The sequence below is a fragment of the Galeopterus variegatus genome, unplaced genomic scaffold, assembly GCF_000696425.1.
Source record: "Galeopterus variegatus unplaced genomic scaffold, G_variegatus-3.0.2 Scaffold1225, whole genome shotgun sequence".
In the NCBI taxonomy this organism is placed as follows: domain Eukaryota; kingdom Metazoa; phylum Chordata; class Mammalia; order Dermoptera; family Cynocephalidae; genus Galeopterus; species Galeopterus variegatus.
Genome location: NW_007727336.1, coordinates 193,187 through 213,749, shown reverse-complemented (window position 1 = coordinate 213,749; position 20,563 = coordinate 193,187). Strand labels below are relative to the sequence as shown.

Sequence of the window (20,563 nt, the reverse complement as noted above, 5' to 3'; positions counted from 1 at the left end):
GTTCTGGCGTGACACTGAGGGTTTCGATCCGTTGCCGGGCACGAAAAAAGACAAAAAGACAAAAAAAAAAAAAAAGGAAAAAAAAAAGAAAAAAGAAAATATTTGTAATGCATTACCTATACATTAATGCCACATTTTCAAAGCTTTACTGCTTCACTGAAAAAAGACTTTCAGCATCCCTATACCTTAAGACACCTTATATGGTGTTGTAAATCCCAGAATTCCCAAAAGGGTCATCCCACCTAAATACATGCCAGTCTTTTTTTTTTTTGTCTTTTTGTCTTTTTTCGTGTCCGGCAACGGATCAAAACCCTCAGTGTCACGCCAGTACCGGACCAGGACCGGCAACGGGATCGCAACCCTCGGCACCGCTCCCGCACCTCGCTCAGCCAGTGAGCAGGAACCGGTCTGTATGTGGGATCTGAACCCTCGGCGGGAGCGCCGCCACGCTCCCAAGCGGCGCACTATAGCAGTGTGCCACCGGGCTGGCCCTACATGCCAGTCTTTACTTAAGTCTGTTGTTACGTTCCACTTTCTAATGATGTAGTTTTGATAAACCATGGAAAAACTGATTTTTTTTTTCAAGGATATAGGTGGTAAGAGCTAGCTAAATTGAAATCTAAAGTTGTGATTATTTGGAGCATAACTCTAAAGCCTGTCATTTCACTGGTGAGCAGGTTTAGAGTGATCTTGTCATTGTCATGTGATTCCATCCGATGGGAGTGTTAATAGCCAGGAGCATCGTGTTTTGCTTACGTGAATGTAATCAAACTTTTCCTTAGGGAGAGGAGATGATGCATGGCAAGGGGGTTATAACCTGAAGAGCTAGTGACAGGCCAATCACGTGGCAACTACCTTTAGGCACTAGTTCTATAAATAAAATAGGTGTCTTTGTAAGTTGTCATACCTTCTTTCTTAAAGATAGAAGTTTCCCCTAGAAACAAAGTGGCAGTGTAATTTTCAAGGGCCACTTTTTTGTGCCGCCTAAGGTGTGATTACAAACAGTAATTCCCAACAATACAGTTCCCTTGTTAGCATAGCAAAATAATCAGGGGATATCAGTCACTAAAAAAATGTAGTACTGAAACATGTATTTTTTATTTTTTTAGGGGAGTGGAAGTACAGGGGAAGTACCTGTTCTTTATTGTTAGTCTAGGGTCATACTCAGAAATTTTGAGGGAGGATTCTACGTCTAATTGTTCACCTTATTCCAAGTGAAAGGCACTTGTATTATAGGGATTCTTCCCTCAGTATTTGTAGCATGTAAAAGGAGAACAAACATTTAAAAACATTTAAGCTCCATTAGTATTGACATAATGGTTAAAGGGATGTAGTTTCATATCTTTGAGTTCTTATAGAAAAGAGTAATGAAAAAAAAGAGAGGAAAAGAGTAACTAGGTACAGGGTTACCTCGTCCTTCAGAATAATAAATACTCTTCACCAAAATGGAAATAGCATGCATTTTCTTCACTTTCCGGGTGAGACTTATGACCAAATGAAAAAGATAGGTGGAATACTCAGTAGCTAGTAGTTACCAGGATAGGTACCTCCAGTCACACACTGTCAACCATATTGTGGTCATTAGGCTATTCTTGTTCATGGAGAGAAGAGAATTCACAATCCTGCTCATTCTCTGCATTGTATGAAGAGGTCTCAAATTAGGGCCTTTGGTCATTTTTTTTAAAAGTTCCTGGAGGTTCTACCTTAAACTGTTTGTATTTTCTGTATCCATTTGAGAGAAGTGTATGTCGTAAAGACAGAGATAGTTCTGCTCCTTACGAGACATACTACCAGCCTTGGTTAGGAACAAATGAAGTCAGAAAAAAGATCCTTCTGGTGACAAGGAGGCACAAGCTAACCACTATCCTACAGTTTTTTTAGTCTCATCAGTTTTCAGTATGGGACTCACTTTAAACAGGTCTGGGAGGTTTTTGGACAGCCCTTGAAAACTGCTTGAGTTTTCCTTGTATGCAGTCTAGAGATAGAGCCAGCCCTCCAGGTAGTTTCAGGACTCTACCATGAACTTCCTGCGGGTTGTCATCATAGTCTGAAAGTAGAAACTAGATCATTAGTCCATGTGCCCAGGGAGAAAAATAAATTGCTAGCAAAAAGCTGTCTAATGAGTGGGGCTGACATTTTCTTATAGATCCAAGATGGAAGGCCTCATGCTTACTTTAAAACACATATTAGCATTCAGCAATTCTCAGCAAGATTGGAGTGATGTTTTCCGTTGATGAACCTTGGTATAAGTTAGTCATCACACTTTATGTCTTGACACCATTTCTCTGAGCCAACTGGTAGGGCTTCTCACAGTTGTGATTAAAAGGATTTGGCAGACTTGATTTGTGCTTTGAACTAATCTAACAGTGTTGTCTAGCACATCAGTGTTGTGCTTTGGGTGGCCACTGGGGAAATAACAGAAAGTTTGTTGGCCTATCATTAATATTTCACTAGGAGAAAGACCAAGTCTTCTGTTTACTATAGATTTCCTGTCATATAAGCTATGGCAATCTGTCCAGCCACTTTAGTTGAATTACGATCAAACTCCAGTGATAGTTTATTTTTTAGAATTCCATTTTGATGTTTGACTATCTCCACTGAATCCAAATTCTGTGGGCAGTGAAGGCATTAATGAATCTTTAGGGCTTTGCAGACTTTGCAATTTAAGTCTTTTAGAAGTCTTTTGCTGACAGTTGTGTCAGTCTTAGCACGTGGATGTGCTTCTAACCATCCTGAAAACGTAAATACAATTACTAAAACCTTTTCATATGATTGAAATTTTTTGTATAAATAAAATTGACCTGAAGTGGTCCTCAGGGTAGAAGACATGAGCTACTTTTGTACTCTAGGCCTGACAAATAGAACAGCTCTTTAAATATCATTGAGCATATTGGAAAATTTAAAGCATGCCTGTTATTCTTAGTTATTTTTAGAATCCCATTTGTGTGTAAGTCAAGACATGGTTATACAAACAAGAGAGTAAATTCTTTGATGTTGCCACATAGCAGCCATCTAGGAAAGACTAAAGACAATCAGGATGCAAAAGATACCCTGCCTAATTATGGGAGCCTAATTTGGAAAAGGATAAAGTCTGAAAGGCTTCACAGAGGAGACTGGTCATTTGATAAGATAAAGAGCAAAGATAGAATAAGAAATGGCCCAACATTGATATGTTTGTTATCAGCCAAAGTAATAGGAATTAATAATAGCTACAGTACAAGTACCATTAAAAATTTTTGCTCCTCTAGAAATGAGAACTCTCATCATTTTACAATACATAGTCACAATTTACACAAAAGCATAATGAAGTCAGTATATTTATAAATGTTAGCAGACCTTTGAAAAGAAAATGTTTTCTGATGAGGGCAATAATTACAGAATATATAGAGGGTAAAAAACATTTTATTACCTTTGATAATAAACTACATACCCAGAGACAAAAAGAAAAATTTTGTTTCTCTGAGTTAATCAGACTCCCTCTATTATACACAAGTGTTTATAAATTTTAAATATGCCTCAATATGCATGTCTTAATAGATTAAACACTGTTTACACCAGAATGATTTAAAGCTTTAAAACTGGTTTTTACAACAGTTCTATCAAGCTCGTTTAAATGTGTGCATTAACTGATTTCATCATCTTAATTTGAGTATTGTGAAGAATAAACACACGTTTATATGTGGTCAAAGATACTTAAACTAAAAACACATACAAAAAAATAAAAACACATGAGAGTCATATAGTGGTTAGGTACTTTTTTTTTTTGTACCTGAATATTTCTTTAGAAATTTCTTTATGATTAAAGATTATTAAAATTTTGCCAGATAGCATAGTATTCTGTAGATTCACATAATTTGCAGTATTGTCTGAGATTTATGAAAACCAATATGTAGATGTTAGCCAGTTAATCGCAGCTTGATTTAGTTGTTCACCCATATTTATGCGTAAATGTTTCTAAGTATTAGTAGAGGTAAGAATATAATAAACTATATTATTAAGAATTCTATTTTGATGTTTAATTTAGCCTTTTGATGGCAGAAAAGAAGTCTCATGTTTACTGGAATTCCAAGTTTGCCTCTTTTACACTATGGTTAAATCAAAGAAAAGACATAAAGCCATATTAGAAACCCAAAACTTAACCAGTGGTACTGATGTGAAACATTAAAAAGGTTTTTTTGTTTGTTTGTTTGTTTGTTTGTTTTTTGTCCTTTTTTTGAGACCGGCCGCACCACACTCAGCCAGTGAGCGCTGTGAGCGCACCGGTCATCCCTATATAGGATCCGAACCCGCAATGAGATCGCTGCTGCGCTCCCAGCACTGCACTCTCCCGAGTGTGCCACGGGCTCGGCCCTTTGAATTACCTTTTTACTAAAGAAAAGGGTTGAGACATGACAGCTCCTGCCTTGAGTGATCTCTTTTATTATCTTGTAACTCAGCAGGGACACTAAGACCTTTAAGCTAAAATAAGATTTTGCAATTTTTTAAGAACTTTGTTTTGAAAGAAAGTTTTAATATAATTTTTAGATAATAGTAATACCATTTAAATTTATAATAGTTTTTTTTTCCTTCTCAGAAACCAAATGTTTTAAAATTCAGTTGAGTAAGATATATGGAATATACCTATTCCGAGTAGAAAACCATTTTACAGTTTAGTGCTCTAAACCTAATTTAGCACCTAATTCATTTATGAAAATTAAAAGTTTAAATCATGCCTCTCTTTTGTAAATACAATGACTGTGGAACCTGTATTTTCTACTCTGGGTAGAAAATGGGTATATTCAAAGCGTTTGTAGTTTGCACTTGATTTCTTAATTGGGGAGATTTTTAGTACCGCACCCAGGATTATATAAGTACTTAGTGGTGACTTTGCATAATTTAAAAAGGAAAGCCAGTACACTTGAGAGATTTTATACTTCTCTAGAAATCTCTCAAGATGCACAGTCTGATCAGATATTATATACAGTAGAAACTATACAACTGGATTATTTTTATATACTCATTTCTTTTTTTGAGAAGTACACAACTCCTGCAGCCATGCTACTTTTGCATCAGAAAGACTGGCACCCTGTTCCCCACTCCCTGACACACAATTCACATGAGCTTTCACACAAAAGAAAAGAAGTGAGCCTAACACTCAGTTAACAGATGAAATTATTAAAGTGTTAGGCAAACTGGAGATTATAAAAGAGCACTTTTGTTCTAAGGAAAGGAAACATTTTGATCTAGCTCAGATAAAGCAGGTAGAAATGGTCCTTTTGTTTACCCTACCTAAAGGTTGAAAAATAAAACAGATCCACATGTACACAGATGCTGTGAGCTTCCCATGTACCAGATGGCTACTGTTATATTTGCCTTCTGGGGTCAGCAGTTTCCTTTTAGTGGGTTTTGCATTGTAGACTCTTATCCCCTCCTAGTTCATTTCAGTGCATAGGTAAGCTCTGTAATTCCATTGGTTTGCATTAAGAAGGAAGAAAGCAGACCTAAGAAGCTTAAAACTTATGTGGAAAAGAAAAGAACACAAGAGGAATTTAATAAACGGAATATGGAGCATGTAATAATTTGTATCCACAAGGAATATATACCTAAAACAAAACTATTCAAGAAGGTTGAAATATTAGGATGGAAAGAGATACACCAGGCTTATACCAACAAAAAAAAACCCTACATAAATGACAAATAAGAATAGAGTTTAAGGGGAAAAAAAGCATAAGTAGGATAAAAAACACTACGTATAAGGAAACAAACTGCCAAGAGGATATCATGAACCTTATGCGCACTGTTAACAATGTCCTAAATAATGAGAAGCTGGTATATCCAGAGTTTACAGTGAGATATTTTTAAGCGCTTTCATCAAAAACTGATGGATCAGACAGACTGAAGATTAGTAAGTATGTAGAAGATTTGAACAATAAAAGTAATAAGCTTGATGTAGTTTATATGGAAACCTGTGCATAACAGAGGTAATACAATGTTCTTGCGTATACATGGAACATTCACAAAATTTGCCTATGTACTAGGTCATAAAGGGAGTCTCAGCAAATTTCAAAGGTTATATATTATGCAGAACACATTCTCTGGCCACAGTTTAATTAAATTAGAACTATAAAATTAGAGCTACCAAAGGAATAGTTTAAAAAGAGGCAAACGTATGGAAACATAAAAAGCATCCCCCAGGTGTAAAAGAAGAAATCATAAAGGAAATTCTAAATTTGTTATAAATGTATTGTGTATCAAAATTGTAATTATAGGAAAATATATGTCAGATGTGTGAGATATAGATAAAATGAGATGTGAAGAGAAAATGATAGTTTTATATGCATTAATGAAAAATCAAGAGAATGACAAATTAAGTATTGAACTCAAGAAGCTAGAAAAAGTACAGAATAAAACTCAAGAACACAGAGGCAAATAGTAACAATGGCACAAATATTTCTGAAATAGAACAAAGAAATTACAGAACACATGAGCAAAAACAAAAGCTGTTTCTTTAGAATGAAAATGTTATAGAAAGAAACCTAGAACAGGCCTAAGCAAGGAAAAAAAGTGAAAAGGTGTCAGCAAGCAACATCAGCGATTAAAAATGGACATAATTGGAAATACAGAAACATTTGAAATATGTAAGAGAATATGTTCTGAACAATGTCTACTAATAAATTTTTAAATGTAATGAAATGGAAATTACATAGAAAAATTTAATTACCAAAATGAACTCAAAAATAGAAGACTGGAGTAACTCAAAAACTGTTAAAGAGCCGTCAAAATTACACCTTTTCAATGACATCAGGCCCAAATGTTTTTAGGCACATATTACTAGCACTTCAAAGAATAGATAATTCGTATTATAAATGAAAAATTTCGGAAATTTGAAAAAGAGGAGAAGCAGCCCAGGTCATATAAAATTATAATTTTTAAACAAAATCCCAGTGAGGACAGAATAAGAAAAAAAGTGTATATGTCAGTCTCACTTATAAATAGAGATGAAACAAGAAATGTTTTGAAAACTCACAAATCAAATGAAGTAGTTTCTTAAAAAATAGAGACTAAATAGGATTTATCCTAGGGATGTAAGTGGGGTTCACCATCAGAAAGATGAATGTAATACCAAATTGATAGCAGATTACAGTTTTTTTGAAGACTGTATGATCATCTGAGAAGCAAAGAAAATTTAATAAAACCTAATATAAAAACAAATAAGAGGTGGAAGGGAATTTTCTCTAAATTGATAAAGGGGATTGATAAAAATCTATGGCAGACATTATACATAGTGATCAAACTTGAAAGTGTTTCTATTAAATTTAAGAACAAGACATGGATGTCTATAACCATATCATTGTTCAACACTATCCTGGAGGACCTAAACATTTCAATAAGAGGAAAAACAAGAAATAAGAGTTACAAGTACTGGAAAGAAAAAACCAAACTATTGCTATTTGAAGACAATATTTATAATTGTCTGCTAAAAAATCCAAGAGAACCAACAAACTATTAGAACTAATGAGGCTTCAGCAAGGTTACAAGAGAAACATCAGTAGTGTTCCTGTAAGCCAGTAATCAGTTACAAAATATTACTCAAAATAACAATGAAAACTAGTACATAGGAGTAATCTTCATAGAAAAAAAAATTACAAAAATAGAGAGGTAATTACTACATTTATAGCTAGGAAGACCTATTGCCACTTCTCCCATTTTATCCATAAATTCAGGATATCTTGAATCAATATCCAGACAGGCTTTTGAGAGAACTCAAAAAATTAAAGTTTTTCTGGAAAAGCAAAGAGCCAAGAATAAGAAAAATTTGAAGAAGGTGGGAACACTAGCCCTTCAGATATTAAGAGCTGTAAAGCTATAGTAATTAAGAGAGGTAATTATTAGTACAAATATAAAATAGGAAAAAAAAAAAAAACTTTAACAATAGAAAGCCTGGATTGTAGAAAAGCTTGATATACAAAAGAAGTTGCATTACAAATTAGTGAGGAAAGGATGGATTATTCTTAATAAATGTTGCTTGAACAATTCATTATCCATATGGAAAAATTAAAATTCAATTTATACCTCAGTACATGCAGGAAGATCGGTTACAGGTTAATTGAAAATCTTAAGAATTTAAGCAAAACTCAACATTTAGAAAAAAATACAAAATAAAAATTTTGAGTAGGGAAGGATTTCGAGAGCCACAAAAAGCACAGATCATGAGAAAAGATCAATTTAATATTTAATTTAGATTTAATATTAAGATTTTAAAGTTCTGAATAATAAAAGGTACCATAGACAAAATGAAAAGACAATCCACAGACTACGGGAGGATATTTGCCCCCTATGTAACTAAAAAGGATTAGCAATCAGAGTATTCCATTGATAATCAAAAGACAACCAAACGGTAAACTGGAAAGATAATATAAAGAAGTAATTTACAGATGTAGAAACCTGAATAGCTAATAAGTTTATAAAACATGCTAGACATCACAAATTGGTAAAAATAAAAAAGCCTAACAATAAATGATATTGGCTAAAGTGTGGGAAAATGAGGATTTCCATACACTTGTCGGTTGAAGTAAAAATTGAATCAACAACTTTGCGGAACAATTTTGTATTAACTTGTTCCTAAATGTGCCCCTTGAGAATCACACACATGCACAAGGAAATATATAAGACAACTCACTGTACCATTGTTTGTAAATGATGGATTTGTAAGCGAGTTGGGAAACAACCCTAATGTTTGTAAGCAGGAGACTGGGTAGTAAATTGTGGTCAATTTAATAAGATAGAATTCTACAAAGCAATGAAAATGGATGAACTAGAGCAGGGATCAGCAAATCTGACTTACCACCTATTTTTGTAAATAATTTTTATTGGAACACAAGCCACACTCATTCATTTGCGTATTTTCTGTGACTGCTTTTACACTCTAACAGTAGAGATGAATAGTTGTGACAGAGACCACATGATCCACAATGCCTAAAATATTTGCTCACTGGTCCTTAAGAGAAAAACTTACCAATCCGTGAACTAGATAGAGCTATGTGTATTAAGGTTGGTAAATGTCAAACATAGTGCTATGTGAAAACAGCGAATTGCAGAGTAATGCATACAGTTTAGAGTTTGAAAGCATGCAAAATATATCTGTATATTACTTATAGATGCCTACGTGTGTATTAATAGTATAAAATATGCATAAGACTCATAATCACCAAATACATAGAGTGGGTACCACAGTAGAGGGAGGGAGAAGATTAGAAGTAGAGATGTTGGGAGGGAGCTTCAACAATTTTTCTAATATTCTGTTTCTTTAACAAATGTGGAACTAGTAAAAATGTTAGGATTTGATGTGTAACTGGGTAGTGAGTACATGAATGTTGTATTACTTAACTTTAGCTTATTGAACATTTGATATATTGTATAATTTAAAAATTGGATAATTTGATCTTAGCAGATGTTAATGATGACAGTTAGTGAGGTTTTAATTAAGGAGAATACCCTTGAATATTTTGTTTTCTAGCACAGATTTGTAATGCATTTTATGTTATATTGATAGAAATGGAAGATTTCATACTTCACTTTAATTTTACCAGGAATATTGTTTACATGTAAAATTGATTGACAGGCATGTAAAGATGACTAAAAAGAATAGCTAGAGCCTTTTTTAGGTTTAGAATAATATCAAGAAGGCTGAGGCCTGAGCTAAGATGTATAATAAAGAGCTAAGAACAATAAAAAATAAGAGCCCTTTGTTTAAGAAACAAAGACATTTACAAAGAAATGTTTGACCCATGACATGATGTAGATGGTGTAGTTTCAAAAATAGCTAAAGAAGAGTGGAACTAGAGAGTATATATTATGGAAGAAAGAGTATAATTATGTCAGTTTGATTCTCAGCTTCGTCACTAACTAGCTGTATAACCTTGCGTAGGTAGTTCTAACCAGTGGTCATGTCTCCACTCCAGACTTATTGAACTACTTAGGTTCTTCGAATGGGCCAGTCTCTTACTTAGCTCATCGTCTTTGCTTCTTTTCCCTTCCTGTTTCTTTTTTCTCATTTACTCTCCAACTTTAGGTTTGCTCCTGTTGTTTATAGTTTAGATGCTGCTTTCTCTAGGAAGCCCTCCTAAAGTTGGTTAGGCAGATGGGTGGATGGGGGAGCCTCTCACTGAATTCACCAACACTGGAGAAGGTCAGATTTTGTGGGGAAAATTGATGTGTTTTATTTTATTTTGTGAAATCTGATCAAGCGTCAGTTGAACATTTGAGATGTGTACTACCTTATTGAGTATACAAATATGGAGATTAGGAATGAGGTCTAGTTTGAGAGTATAGATATGGGAGTTATCAGCTTATAAGTGATAATTATAGCTGTAAAGTATGTGAAATCAGCCAGGGAGGAAATTGCAAATTGGGAAGAAAAGAAAGAATTAAACCAAATCCTGAAGAAAAGCAACATTTAAGGAAAGAAGGAAGAGGGCGGCAGGGAGAGGGAAAGATTGAAGAGTAGCCAGTGAAATTAGAGAAAAACTGGAAGAGCATGACTCATGGAAGCCAAGCATATCAAGTAGGACGGTGACTATAAAAAGAGTGTTCATTGGTTTAACAACAAGTAAGTCATTGGTAATCTTGGCAAAAACACTTTCTTTTTTTTTTTTTTAAAAAAAAGATGACCGGTAAGGGGATCTCAACCCCTTGACTTGGTGTTGTCAGCACCACGCTCAACCAGTGAGCCAACCGGCCATCCCTATATGGGATCCGAACCCGTGGCCTTGGTGTTACCAGCACTGCACTCTACCGAGTGAGCCACAGGCCGGCCCCGGCAAAAACACTTTCAATGGGCTGCTGAACGAGAAAGCCACATTATAGCAGGTTGAGAGACGAATTGGAAATAGTGAATGTAGCCAGTTCTTTCAGGAGGCTTTGCCGTTAAAGGGAGGGTAAGGTGAGGAGGTGAGATTTCTTTGAGAGAGGTAATTTAGTGCTAATGGAAAGAAGGGGTTGAAGATACAGGAACCAGGGCTGTTAACTGATGGGACTCAGCTCTTAGGGAGACTGGGATTTCCAGATGGAAGGATCACCCTTAACCATGAGGATGTTGTGACAGAAGGAAATGAGGAGAACAAAGATATGGGTGCAACTGATTTGTAGTTTTAAGGACCAAGAAGTTAAATGACTTCCTATTGAATTTTTCTCCTCGTTGAAGGCAGAGGGAGTTATTTACCAAAAGTGAGGAGGAATGGTAAGGTCTAAAATAGTTGCTGTAGAGAAGAGGAGAGCAAATAGCCTAGAAGAATAAAGAAGGGTTGCTGATTAGAGATAGCAAAGATTTTTAAGTTGGAGGCAAACAATATAGCAGTGGTACCATCTGCATAGCTGTGTGAGAATTGTACGTTCTCTCAGGCACCTCCACTTTCAGACTGAATTGGAAGACTTACGTTGATAAAGAGAAGGTAACAAACAGTTGGTTTATCCCAGGTTGCCATGTGTCAGTAGATGTGACAGTAGATATGAGGGAAATTGGCAAGAAAATGGTTGATGAGGTAAACCATGAAGTCTAGACTAGGAGTTAAACTATAACCCACAGGCCAAATCTGGCCCACTGCTTTTTTTATTTATTTATTTATTTATTTTTAACATTTTAAATGTTTACATAAGTACCTACATAATATCCATAATATGCCTCTTGACCCACAAAGCCTAAAATATTTATTATTTGGCCCCTTAGGAAAAGGTTTGCTAATCCCTTTTCAAGGCTAAAATAGGGTTATAGTAAAAACAGGACTAACAGGCAAAGAATAGAGTCCAGGAGACTCAAGGTCTTAGTAAGACCCACATATTAGGTATATTGGGAGAGTGAGTGAGAGACCTGGGAAGGACAGGAGGTTGTAGTGAGAGAGGATTGGGAGTTAAAAGATTTCAGAGCCAGGGCAGCTCTGAGTGATCACCAGGACTAGCTTGTGGCCATGACAGCAGGTAGCCAAAGTAGAGGGAATGTGACTATGGAGTTGAGGTCAAGGAACTGAGAACCTGGGTGGAGACAGTAAAGATACCAGGAGTTGGAGGAAAGGAAGACTGGCGGCATGCCATTCACATTTGCTAGTTTGGGATGGGAAAATTAATGTCATAAATAATAGAATTAAGTATTCAGTCTCTAAAGGTGAGGGGAACTTGACTGGAAAGCCAATCGTATTTTTTTTTAAATGACATGGGGCTTGCTTAAAAAGAGCCAGCAGCCTGCAAGGCTGGTAGTGACTGAATTGGCTAGTGTATTCTAGGCTGCATTAGTAGGTGGGAATATACCATGGGAGGCAGAGCCAGCAGTACTGGAGACACTGAACTGGCAACCAGTCGCTGCGGCTTTTAGCTCTTACTGCTTATTCCTTTAGAAGAGGGCAGCTTCCCATCATTGCTCTAGGTTTTGAAGGCAGAACCAGCACGAGTTTGTGGATATGACTTCAGCTTTCCTTCAGTGCTCCATGGACATCATCAGAACGACTTTCCTCTGTCACTGGAGGTCATTCTCACAGTAGAACCAGCTAGACGGCAAGGTTGCCGAAGAAAAGCTTCCTCATAAATGAACTTCAGAATCCAGAATGTGTACAAGCATGATGCAATTTTCTCTAAAATCTACCCAAAAAAGCCTATTTAATTCACAGATGATTCTTCACCTCTGATTCCGTCTTGTTAATTGAGTGCCACCTCTGTTACAGGCACTTTGTAGGGCTACAAAAATGAGTGCTGCCACTTGATACCATGCTGTTTATCTGTGTGGATCTCTCCTTTAGCCATTATTTCTTTTTATGTGGGAAAGTAGCAGCCATACTGTTACTTTTGTATTTCTGCCTTATTTTATTCTGGTGTCAGGACCACAAATAGAACACTTTTATCCACCAACACGAGTATCTCATGGCATAAAATAGTTAAGAAATTAAATGAAACCTTTGCTGCTCTGTCCTTGGGCTTGTGCAGTAATGCTTCACGTGCAGTGAGCTCTCAACAAATTTTTTTTTAATTGAATTGGAATCTTCCATTTCTATAGTAGCATAACGTGTACCATTGGAAAAATTTGATTGTAATGTGTTGTTTTTGTGTGTGTGTGCTTGTTTTTTGAGTAGTTGATGGATTTACAACTGAGTGACAGTAACTTTCGTCGACACATCCTGTTGCAATATCTCATTTTATTCCAATATCTCAAGGGGCAGGTCAAATTCAAAAGGTAAGTTAATATGGGTAGTAAGTGATTTATAAAGAGCAGCAAAGAAAAGGACTTGCTTATTGTTGTATTTGTTTTATGTACTGGGCCCATTTTATGTATAAGGGTTATATCCCTAAAACACTTCTATTGCTGTAGACGTATAGCTAATTGGGGGCTTTTAGATGTAAGGATATTTGTTTTAAGGAAAAGTGCTACATATATCTACTATCAATGTGAGTCTTCCCTGTTGAGCTCCAGGGCTTCCCAAGAGTTCTCGTTTTTATTACTGGGTGATTAGCCTCCTCTCCAGATTTCCATCATTCCCTTCTCATCTCACTCAGCCCTCCTCCAAAGCTAACTTGCAAACTAAGCCAGTAATACTTTTCTCACAAGGTATAGAGCTGTCTAGGACATTAAAACTGAATTTCAAAGCAAAGAAAATCTTGAAGTAAAAAAGGAATTCCAGTTTCTTTGGGGTTACACAAAACCTCATCAGAATCTCTACTTTCTATCTAATCCCTCCCCTAGGCTGGCTACCTCATCTTGTCCTGTCCATAACTGAAGTGGAGCTCACTGTTACTTGACAATACTTACTTTACATACACAAACCAGCATGGTATTAGTTGTATAAAGGACCTAACTTTACTGCCTGCTGGTTTTTAATCCCAGTGTCATCACTTGCTGGCTTCAGTGAAGCTCTTTCAGACTTGCAATTTTAAGGGAGCACGTGGTAAACACTCAAAAATGTTATTTCTTGTCCTTCTATTTTGGATCGTAGTAGAAAGATCAAGGACTTTGGAGTCAGACCTAGGTTTGAATTCAAGCTTCGTGGCCTTGGGCTCATCATTGAGTCACTGTAGTCTCTGTTTAATATGTGCGTGCAGTTATTCTGAGAGCTCAGTGAGTAACGCATGTAAAGTGCTCAGATCCTAGCACATGCCGGCCTGTCGGTAGTTACTCGACCCCTGTAAAGTGCCTAGTGCAGTCAGTTAATGGCAGCTCATAATAATTTGGGTTTCCCTGCAGCCTTTTCTGGGGTTGCAGGTTTGGGGAGGTTTCATTGTATTTTGAATGAGTTTTAAAGGAATATAGCAAGCCTATCTGAAGGTGCATCATGTATAGAAATATATTAATATTGTCTCAGAGGTTTTCATCTCATATTAAACTTATTTTAGGAAACATTCATTGCTCTGTTCATAGTTATTCAGATTGATTAACTGAATGTTTTATTCTCCGTATGTACCTTCCTGTCTTCAGTTCTAACCCTCTTATCTAGAGGATGAGTGCAAGAGTTTTCCCTTATGACCCTCTCATTTGTGACTGTTCTTATCTTGGTAACTTTTGATACTATTTACAGTATGGTTAACATAGATTACATGCTTTTCATTTTTTCAAGACCAAAAATAAACCTTAAAATTGAATATATGTTGCTGTAACTCAAGCATGCTTTTATTGCTTTGTTCCCTAGTTCAAACTATGTTTTAACTGATGAGCAATCACTGTGGATTGAAGACACTACAAAATCAGTCTATCAAGTAAGTTCAACATGCAACAAACCCATGATTGAAAAAAATGGAAATTTAGAATTTTCTTTGTTTCAGCCCCAAATAGGAAAATAAGGATAAAGTTAAGCTCAGGTACAAGACCATAAACACTTCTTGGTTCTCTGCCTACAAACCACTCCTATGATGCAGAAAGTTGTTGAAAGCTTAGTATATTCTTTCTAATCACAGCTACTATCTGAAAACCCCCCCGATGGAGAAAGATTTTCAAAGATGGTAGAGGTATGTGCTTTATATTTACATAGTCTTCTTAGTAACATAGAATTTCAAAGTATTTCATTATGAAAATGTGATTTGTTTTTCCCAGCATATATTAAACACTGAAGAAAACTGGAACTCGTGGAAAAATGAAGGCTGCCCAAGTTTTGTGAAAGAAAGGTAAATATGTACTTATTACAAGAAATATGAGAAAGGCATTTCAAAACAGTTTGATATTATTTTATATCATGTAGGGATATGTGTACGTGTATTTCACACAAGAAATGTAAGTTGAGCTATGTAAGAGTAGAGCCGCTTTTATTTACTTCTATTTGTATTTTTTAACTCAAATTTCTTGTTAATAAGTTCCCAGAACAAATTGCTCTATATTAATTATTGAAAAAATGCTGTGTATCTACTTGTAATTTGCCCTATTATGTGGCATTTTTGTCTTCTTTCTGCTTGAGTGTTCTATTGTAATATGAAGCTTTCACCTTTTTTAGGAAGAAAACAATAGCTGAATTTTCTTCTACATTTAACACACTGCCATTTCTGCTATCCATTTGTAATTCCAAAAACAGTGTATGTTTTGTTCACCACAGATCATCAGATACCAAGCCTACGAGAGTAGTACGGAAGAGAACAGCACCAGAGGACTTCCTAGGGAAAGGACCCAACAAAAAAATTCTGATGGGAAAGTAGGTTAACTTGTCTTCATATGTGGAATGTTCTTAGTTACTTTTATATTTTGAAGATGTTACGATAAGAACTCTCCAGATTTTTGCATCCAAATAGAATATGAATTTGTTTGGTCACACACAGATGACTAAAGCAAGCCACACATCCTGTTGATCTGTAGTGCTCATTATGTGGGTTCCTGTAACTAAACCTTCATTTTGTCTCCAGCTTCCAATGGCTCTAGGCTATCCCATTTCCGCATGTCACAGACAATGGAATTGTTTAGATTGATGCAGCTCACTTTTAGTTGTTGTAAGGTACCACAGTCCTTGAGTTCTTTTACCTTCCAGTTAACCACTCATTGGTTTCTATTGTGCTTCAATATTTTTAGAAAGAACTAATAATTATATGATTATCATTAAACATATGCTCATACAGAAAATTTGTTAAATACCAGAAACTATGAAGAAAAAAGTAAAACTCATATTATCACCACCCAAAAGCCCCCTGTTTACATTATATTGTTTTTCTATTCACTTTTAAGACATATAAGGATGATGTTCATAAAAATTTTATTTATGTGTCTGTTTTATAGTGAGGAGTTAACAAGGCTTTGGAATCTCTGTCCTGATAATATAGAAGCCTGCAAATCAGAGACAAGGCAAGTTTAAAAATATTCAAATGAAGCGTTGCTTTTCTCAAATGTTAAGTAGGGTAGAATGGAGCCTTTCCCAGCTATGTTCAGAGCTCAAAAGAAATTTAAAAGTTTATTGTGATTGACTTTTGCACAGCAGAATATGGCTTCCCACATAAAACACCTAGAAGCACGTTTAAAATTATTTTAGAAATCACAAGAAAGTAAAGATTCACAAAAGAAAACGGAACTAAAAACCAGATTAGTAAGGCTACAATACAAACTGATGTGGTTGTATCTAGCTGAGTAGCAGTGTGGATGATTCCCAGGTCAGAGAAAAGAAAGGATGATAAGGCCTTAGGCCTGCACGAATTTGTGGCTAATTTCCCCTGAATGAAGCTGAAACTATTGAAGCATTTCACTATCTGTAAAAGAAAGGTATGTGGGGAGAGGGGGTCATGCTCACTGGCACAGGAAACATTGAAGCTTGTCTGTTTCTACCTGGGTGTGGGTGAAAGCGAAAAGTGTTCCCTAAGAAATTATAATGACAGGTCTGCTCCCATACAGTTTTAAACTTATACTGTCAGCAGTGTAAATGAGCCCCCACGCTATGACAGTGAACTAGAAAGTCCCAGTCTGAAGGTCACAACTTTAACACAGATAAAATCTGAAGATAAATTCACCATCCAAACTTAGAAACAAAGAAACAATCCACCATGAGTAAGAATTGACAAATAGAACAAGCAAAAAAATTTGAATAATAAAACCATCAGATGAAAGCTGTAAAATAAGTATATTTCAGATCATTAAAGACAAGAAGGAACTGAAAACAAAAGAAAGAAACATGAGGGCCGGCCCGCTGGCGCACTGCTACAGTGCGCCGCTTGGGAGTGCGGTGGCGCTCCCGCCGAGGGTTCGGATCCCACATACTGACCGGGTCCTGCTCACTGGCTGAGTGAGGTGCGGGAGCAACACCGAGGGTTGCGATCCGTTGCCAGACACGAAAAAAAAAAAAAAAAGAAACATGACACTATCAGAAAGGCTCAGGCAAATTTGAAAAAACAATATATTTTTTCTTTTAATTTGTATACTCAACATTACACGATGTAATCATTTAATATTTCTAAAAATGAGAAAATATTGTCATTGAAATTACACAATAGATTAAATAGCAGACTAGACATACATAAAGTAAGAGTTAATGAGTTAATTAATGATTACGAAATCACCCAGAAAGCAGTAAAGAGTTAGAAAATAATAGTTAAGAACAATAGAATGTACAACAAACTTCTAATGGCATAAGGAAATAATAGAGAATGGGAAAGAGGCAATAACTGAGATAATGACTAAGAATAGGCATGAATTCTTAGCTTCAAAAAAGTATAGGCCTTAAGTGAGAGTATAGGCCTAAACTGAAAAATCCATCTCTCCATACATAATAATGTCACTAGAGAGAAAAAGCAGATAACCTGCAAAAGAGCAAAATTAAACTAACAGCCGACTTCAAGAACAACAAAAGAAATGAGAAGACAATGAGATATGACCTTCAAAGTGTTTTAAGAAAGTATCAACCCAGAATTCTGTAAACAAGTTAAAACTCAGTCGAGTGATTGAGAAAGTTATTTTCAAACTAAAATTGTAAGAATCTGTTATACTAAAAAAGCTGTCATAAAATTATAGAAGGAAATTTAACCCAGAAAGGAGGAGTAAATCATTAGAAGAATTACTGTGCAAAGACATTGGTAAACGTGAAGAAATCTGAATAAATCTTGTCAAGTATTCACTGTATAAAACAGTAATAATTACTTATTGGGGATTATGTTAAAAAGTGAAACTAATGCATTTTCTAAAAGTGATTAGAATTTTAAAATGTTACAGATGAAGCTAGGGATAATGATTAACTAGACTTTCAGTCAAGCATGCTTGTTAAGTCTGTAAAGAAATAGAAAATATAATTTTTAAACAAATTGAAGGGTAAAAAGATAAGTATAGAATGTTACACTTCCCTCTGTGTAATGGAGACGAAAAAAGGATTACTCAAAGCACCATGAATGCCATGAGAGGTCCAAAGTGACTGCACTTCAGCAACTCCCCTGTTAGGAGGAGAAAGCTGAATGTGACAGTCCTGTTCAAAGTTAGCTTCTCTTTTTTATTGTAAAGATAAAGAAGTTTCACAAGAAAAGTCAGTTGATTCAATCATCAAAGAAAGACATAAAAACAAAGGCAGTGTAAAACTAGTAACAGCAGTAAAATTAACTTGACATTCCACAGTGCAATTTGTAAAAAGCTAAGTAGATCCACCAACAAACAGCTTGCCCCTTAGCAAACATTTTCTTTCCCTACAGCAATTTCCTCAGCATATTTAAACAACAGTCAAGCAGCTTCCTCGACATATCTTACCAACAATCAGTAGGTTAAGCTGCGTCAAGGACATCTGCCCTTAGAGCCAGCAGTTTTGCTGTTACTATTCTTTATCTACAACAGAGACTTTAGCCTGGGGCAAGTTTCCTGTCTTTCGCAAGCTTAACATTTCTATGTGTAATTCTAAAAAGTTAGGTTATACCTGAAACTACAGGGCCTTGGAAGCTAGGCCCTGTGAAATACATTTGCCTTAAAAATGTTTGTATCCTCCACATAGAAAATTCAAGCAATCAAATAGAAGGTAGGAGAAGAGGAAAAAAGCATAGAAGAAACAGGTAGTAGCACAAAACATTATAACACCAAGGTCAAGGGTTCAGATCCCTGAACTGGTCAGCTGCCAAAAAAAAAAGCAAGCACAAAACAGTATAATTAAAATAAACTCAAATATATAAATGTAAATGGATTTTCTGGTTCAAAGACATATATTGGCATTATATTTTAAAAATACATCTATGTGTTATTTACAAGAAACACACCTTAAAAATAAGGATATGGAAAAGTTGAAACTAAAAGAATAAAAAAAGGTATTAGGGGCCGGTCCTGTGGCTCACTTGGGAGAGTGCGGCGCTGGTAGCGCCGAGGCCACGGGTTCAGATCCTATATAGGGATGGCCGGTGCACTCACTGGCTGAGCGTGGGCAGACAACACCTTGCTGAGGGTTGCGATCCCCTTACCGGCCAAAAAAAAAAAAAAGTATTAGGCATAGTTATATATATATATTTTTTTGTCTTTTGTCTTTTTTCCGTGTCCAGCAATGGATCGCAACCCTCAGTGTTGCCCCCGTACCGGACCGGGGACCGGCAACGGGATTGCAAACCTCGGCGTTGCTCCTGCGCCTCGCTCAGCCAGTGAGCGGGAACCGGTCTGTATGTGGGATCCGAACCCTCGGGCGGGAGCGCCGCCGCGCTTCCCAAGCAGCGCACTATCTAGTGCGCCACCGGGCCGGCCCCGGCATAGTTATATTGATACCAGACAGAAGAGTCTTAAAGGCAGAAAGCACTATTAAAAATAAAGATGGTCATCACATAAAGATAAAAAGAAAAAATGTATCAGAAATATGCAGACATTCTAAACTTTATTTCCTAAAAATGTAGTCTCAAAAATTTGACAGTAGAATGAGAAATTGAATGATCCACCATCTAGTAGAATTTTGATATATCTTTCCCAGTAATTGGTCTAGTAGAAAAAGACTTAGTATATTACATGCAGGATTCAATAAGGTAATTAACAGGTTTCGTCTTATAGAAACCATTAATTTATTTAAATTGTACATGAATAACAAAAAATTATAAAAATATGTTAAAAAATTTGAACACTTCTAAATAACCCCTGAATAAAAGAAGAAATAATGGAAATTATAAAACATAGAACTAAATGACAGTGAAATTACTACATTTTCAGACTTTGGGAATCAAGCAGTAGAACACAGAAGGAAATTTATAGACTTAAGTGTTAATTTTTATTTTTTATTCTTTATAAAAATATAAACTGAGTGAAGTCCAGCGCTGAGTCAGTCAGAAGAACAAAGTAAACTCAGAAAGTAGAAAGTAAAATTAGAAATCAATAAAATAGCAAACAAATCATAGGATCAACAAAACCAAAAGTTTTTTTAAGATTGGGAAAAATAGAAAAACTTCTAGCAACATCGTTAAAATTGGATTCCTGTTGAATCTATGAGAATAAGTCAACCCAGTAGAAAAATGGACAAAGGAATAGTCAGTTTCAGAAGTAGAAACCTTAATAAACCTCTGAAACGATGCTCAACTTCACTAGTAACCAGAATTACAGTTAAAAACTGTAGCAGTCCGGGCCAGCCCGGTGGTGCACTGCTACAGTGCGCCGCTTGGGAGCGCGGCGGCGCTCCCACCGAGGGTTCGGATCCCACATACAGACCGG

The 20,563-nt window shown here is 36.0% G+C and overlaps 1 protein-coding gene across 1 annotated transcript in view; it reads left to right on the top strand.

The window, feature by feature from the left end:
* Positions 1-20,563, top strand: part of THOC1 (THO complex 1) — a 57,908-nt gene that overhangs the window by 30,063 nt on the left and 7,282 nt on the right. The window contains exons 12-17 of the mRNA XM_008575710.1: positions 13,095-13,195; positions 14,643-14,709; positions 14,908-14,958; positions 15,044-15,114; positions 15,537-15,632; positions 16,208-16,273. Coding sequence (XP_008573932.1) covers positions 13,095-13,195; positions 14,643-14,709; positions 14,908-14,958; positions 15,044-15,114; positions 15,537-15,632; positions 16,208-16,273 — 452 coding nt within the window. The remainder of the gene's footprint in view (positions 1-13,094; positions 13,196-14,642; positions 14,710-14,907; positions 14,959-15,043; positions 15,115-15,536; positions 15,633-16,207; positions 16,274-20,563) is intronic.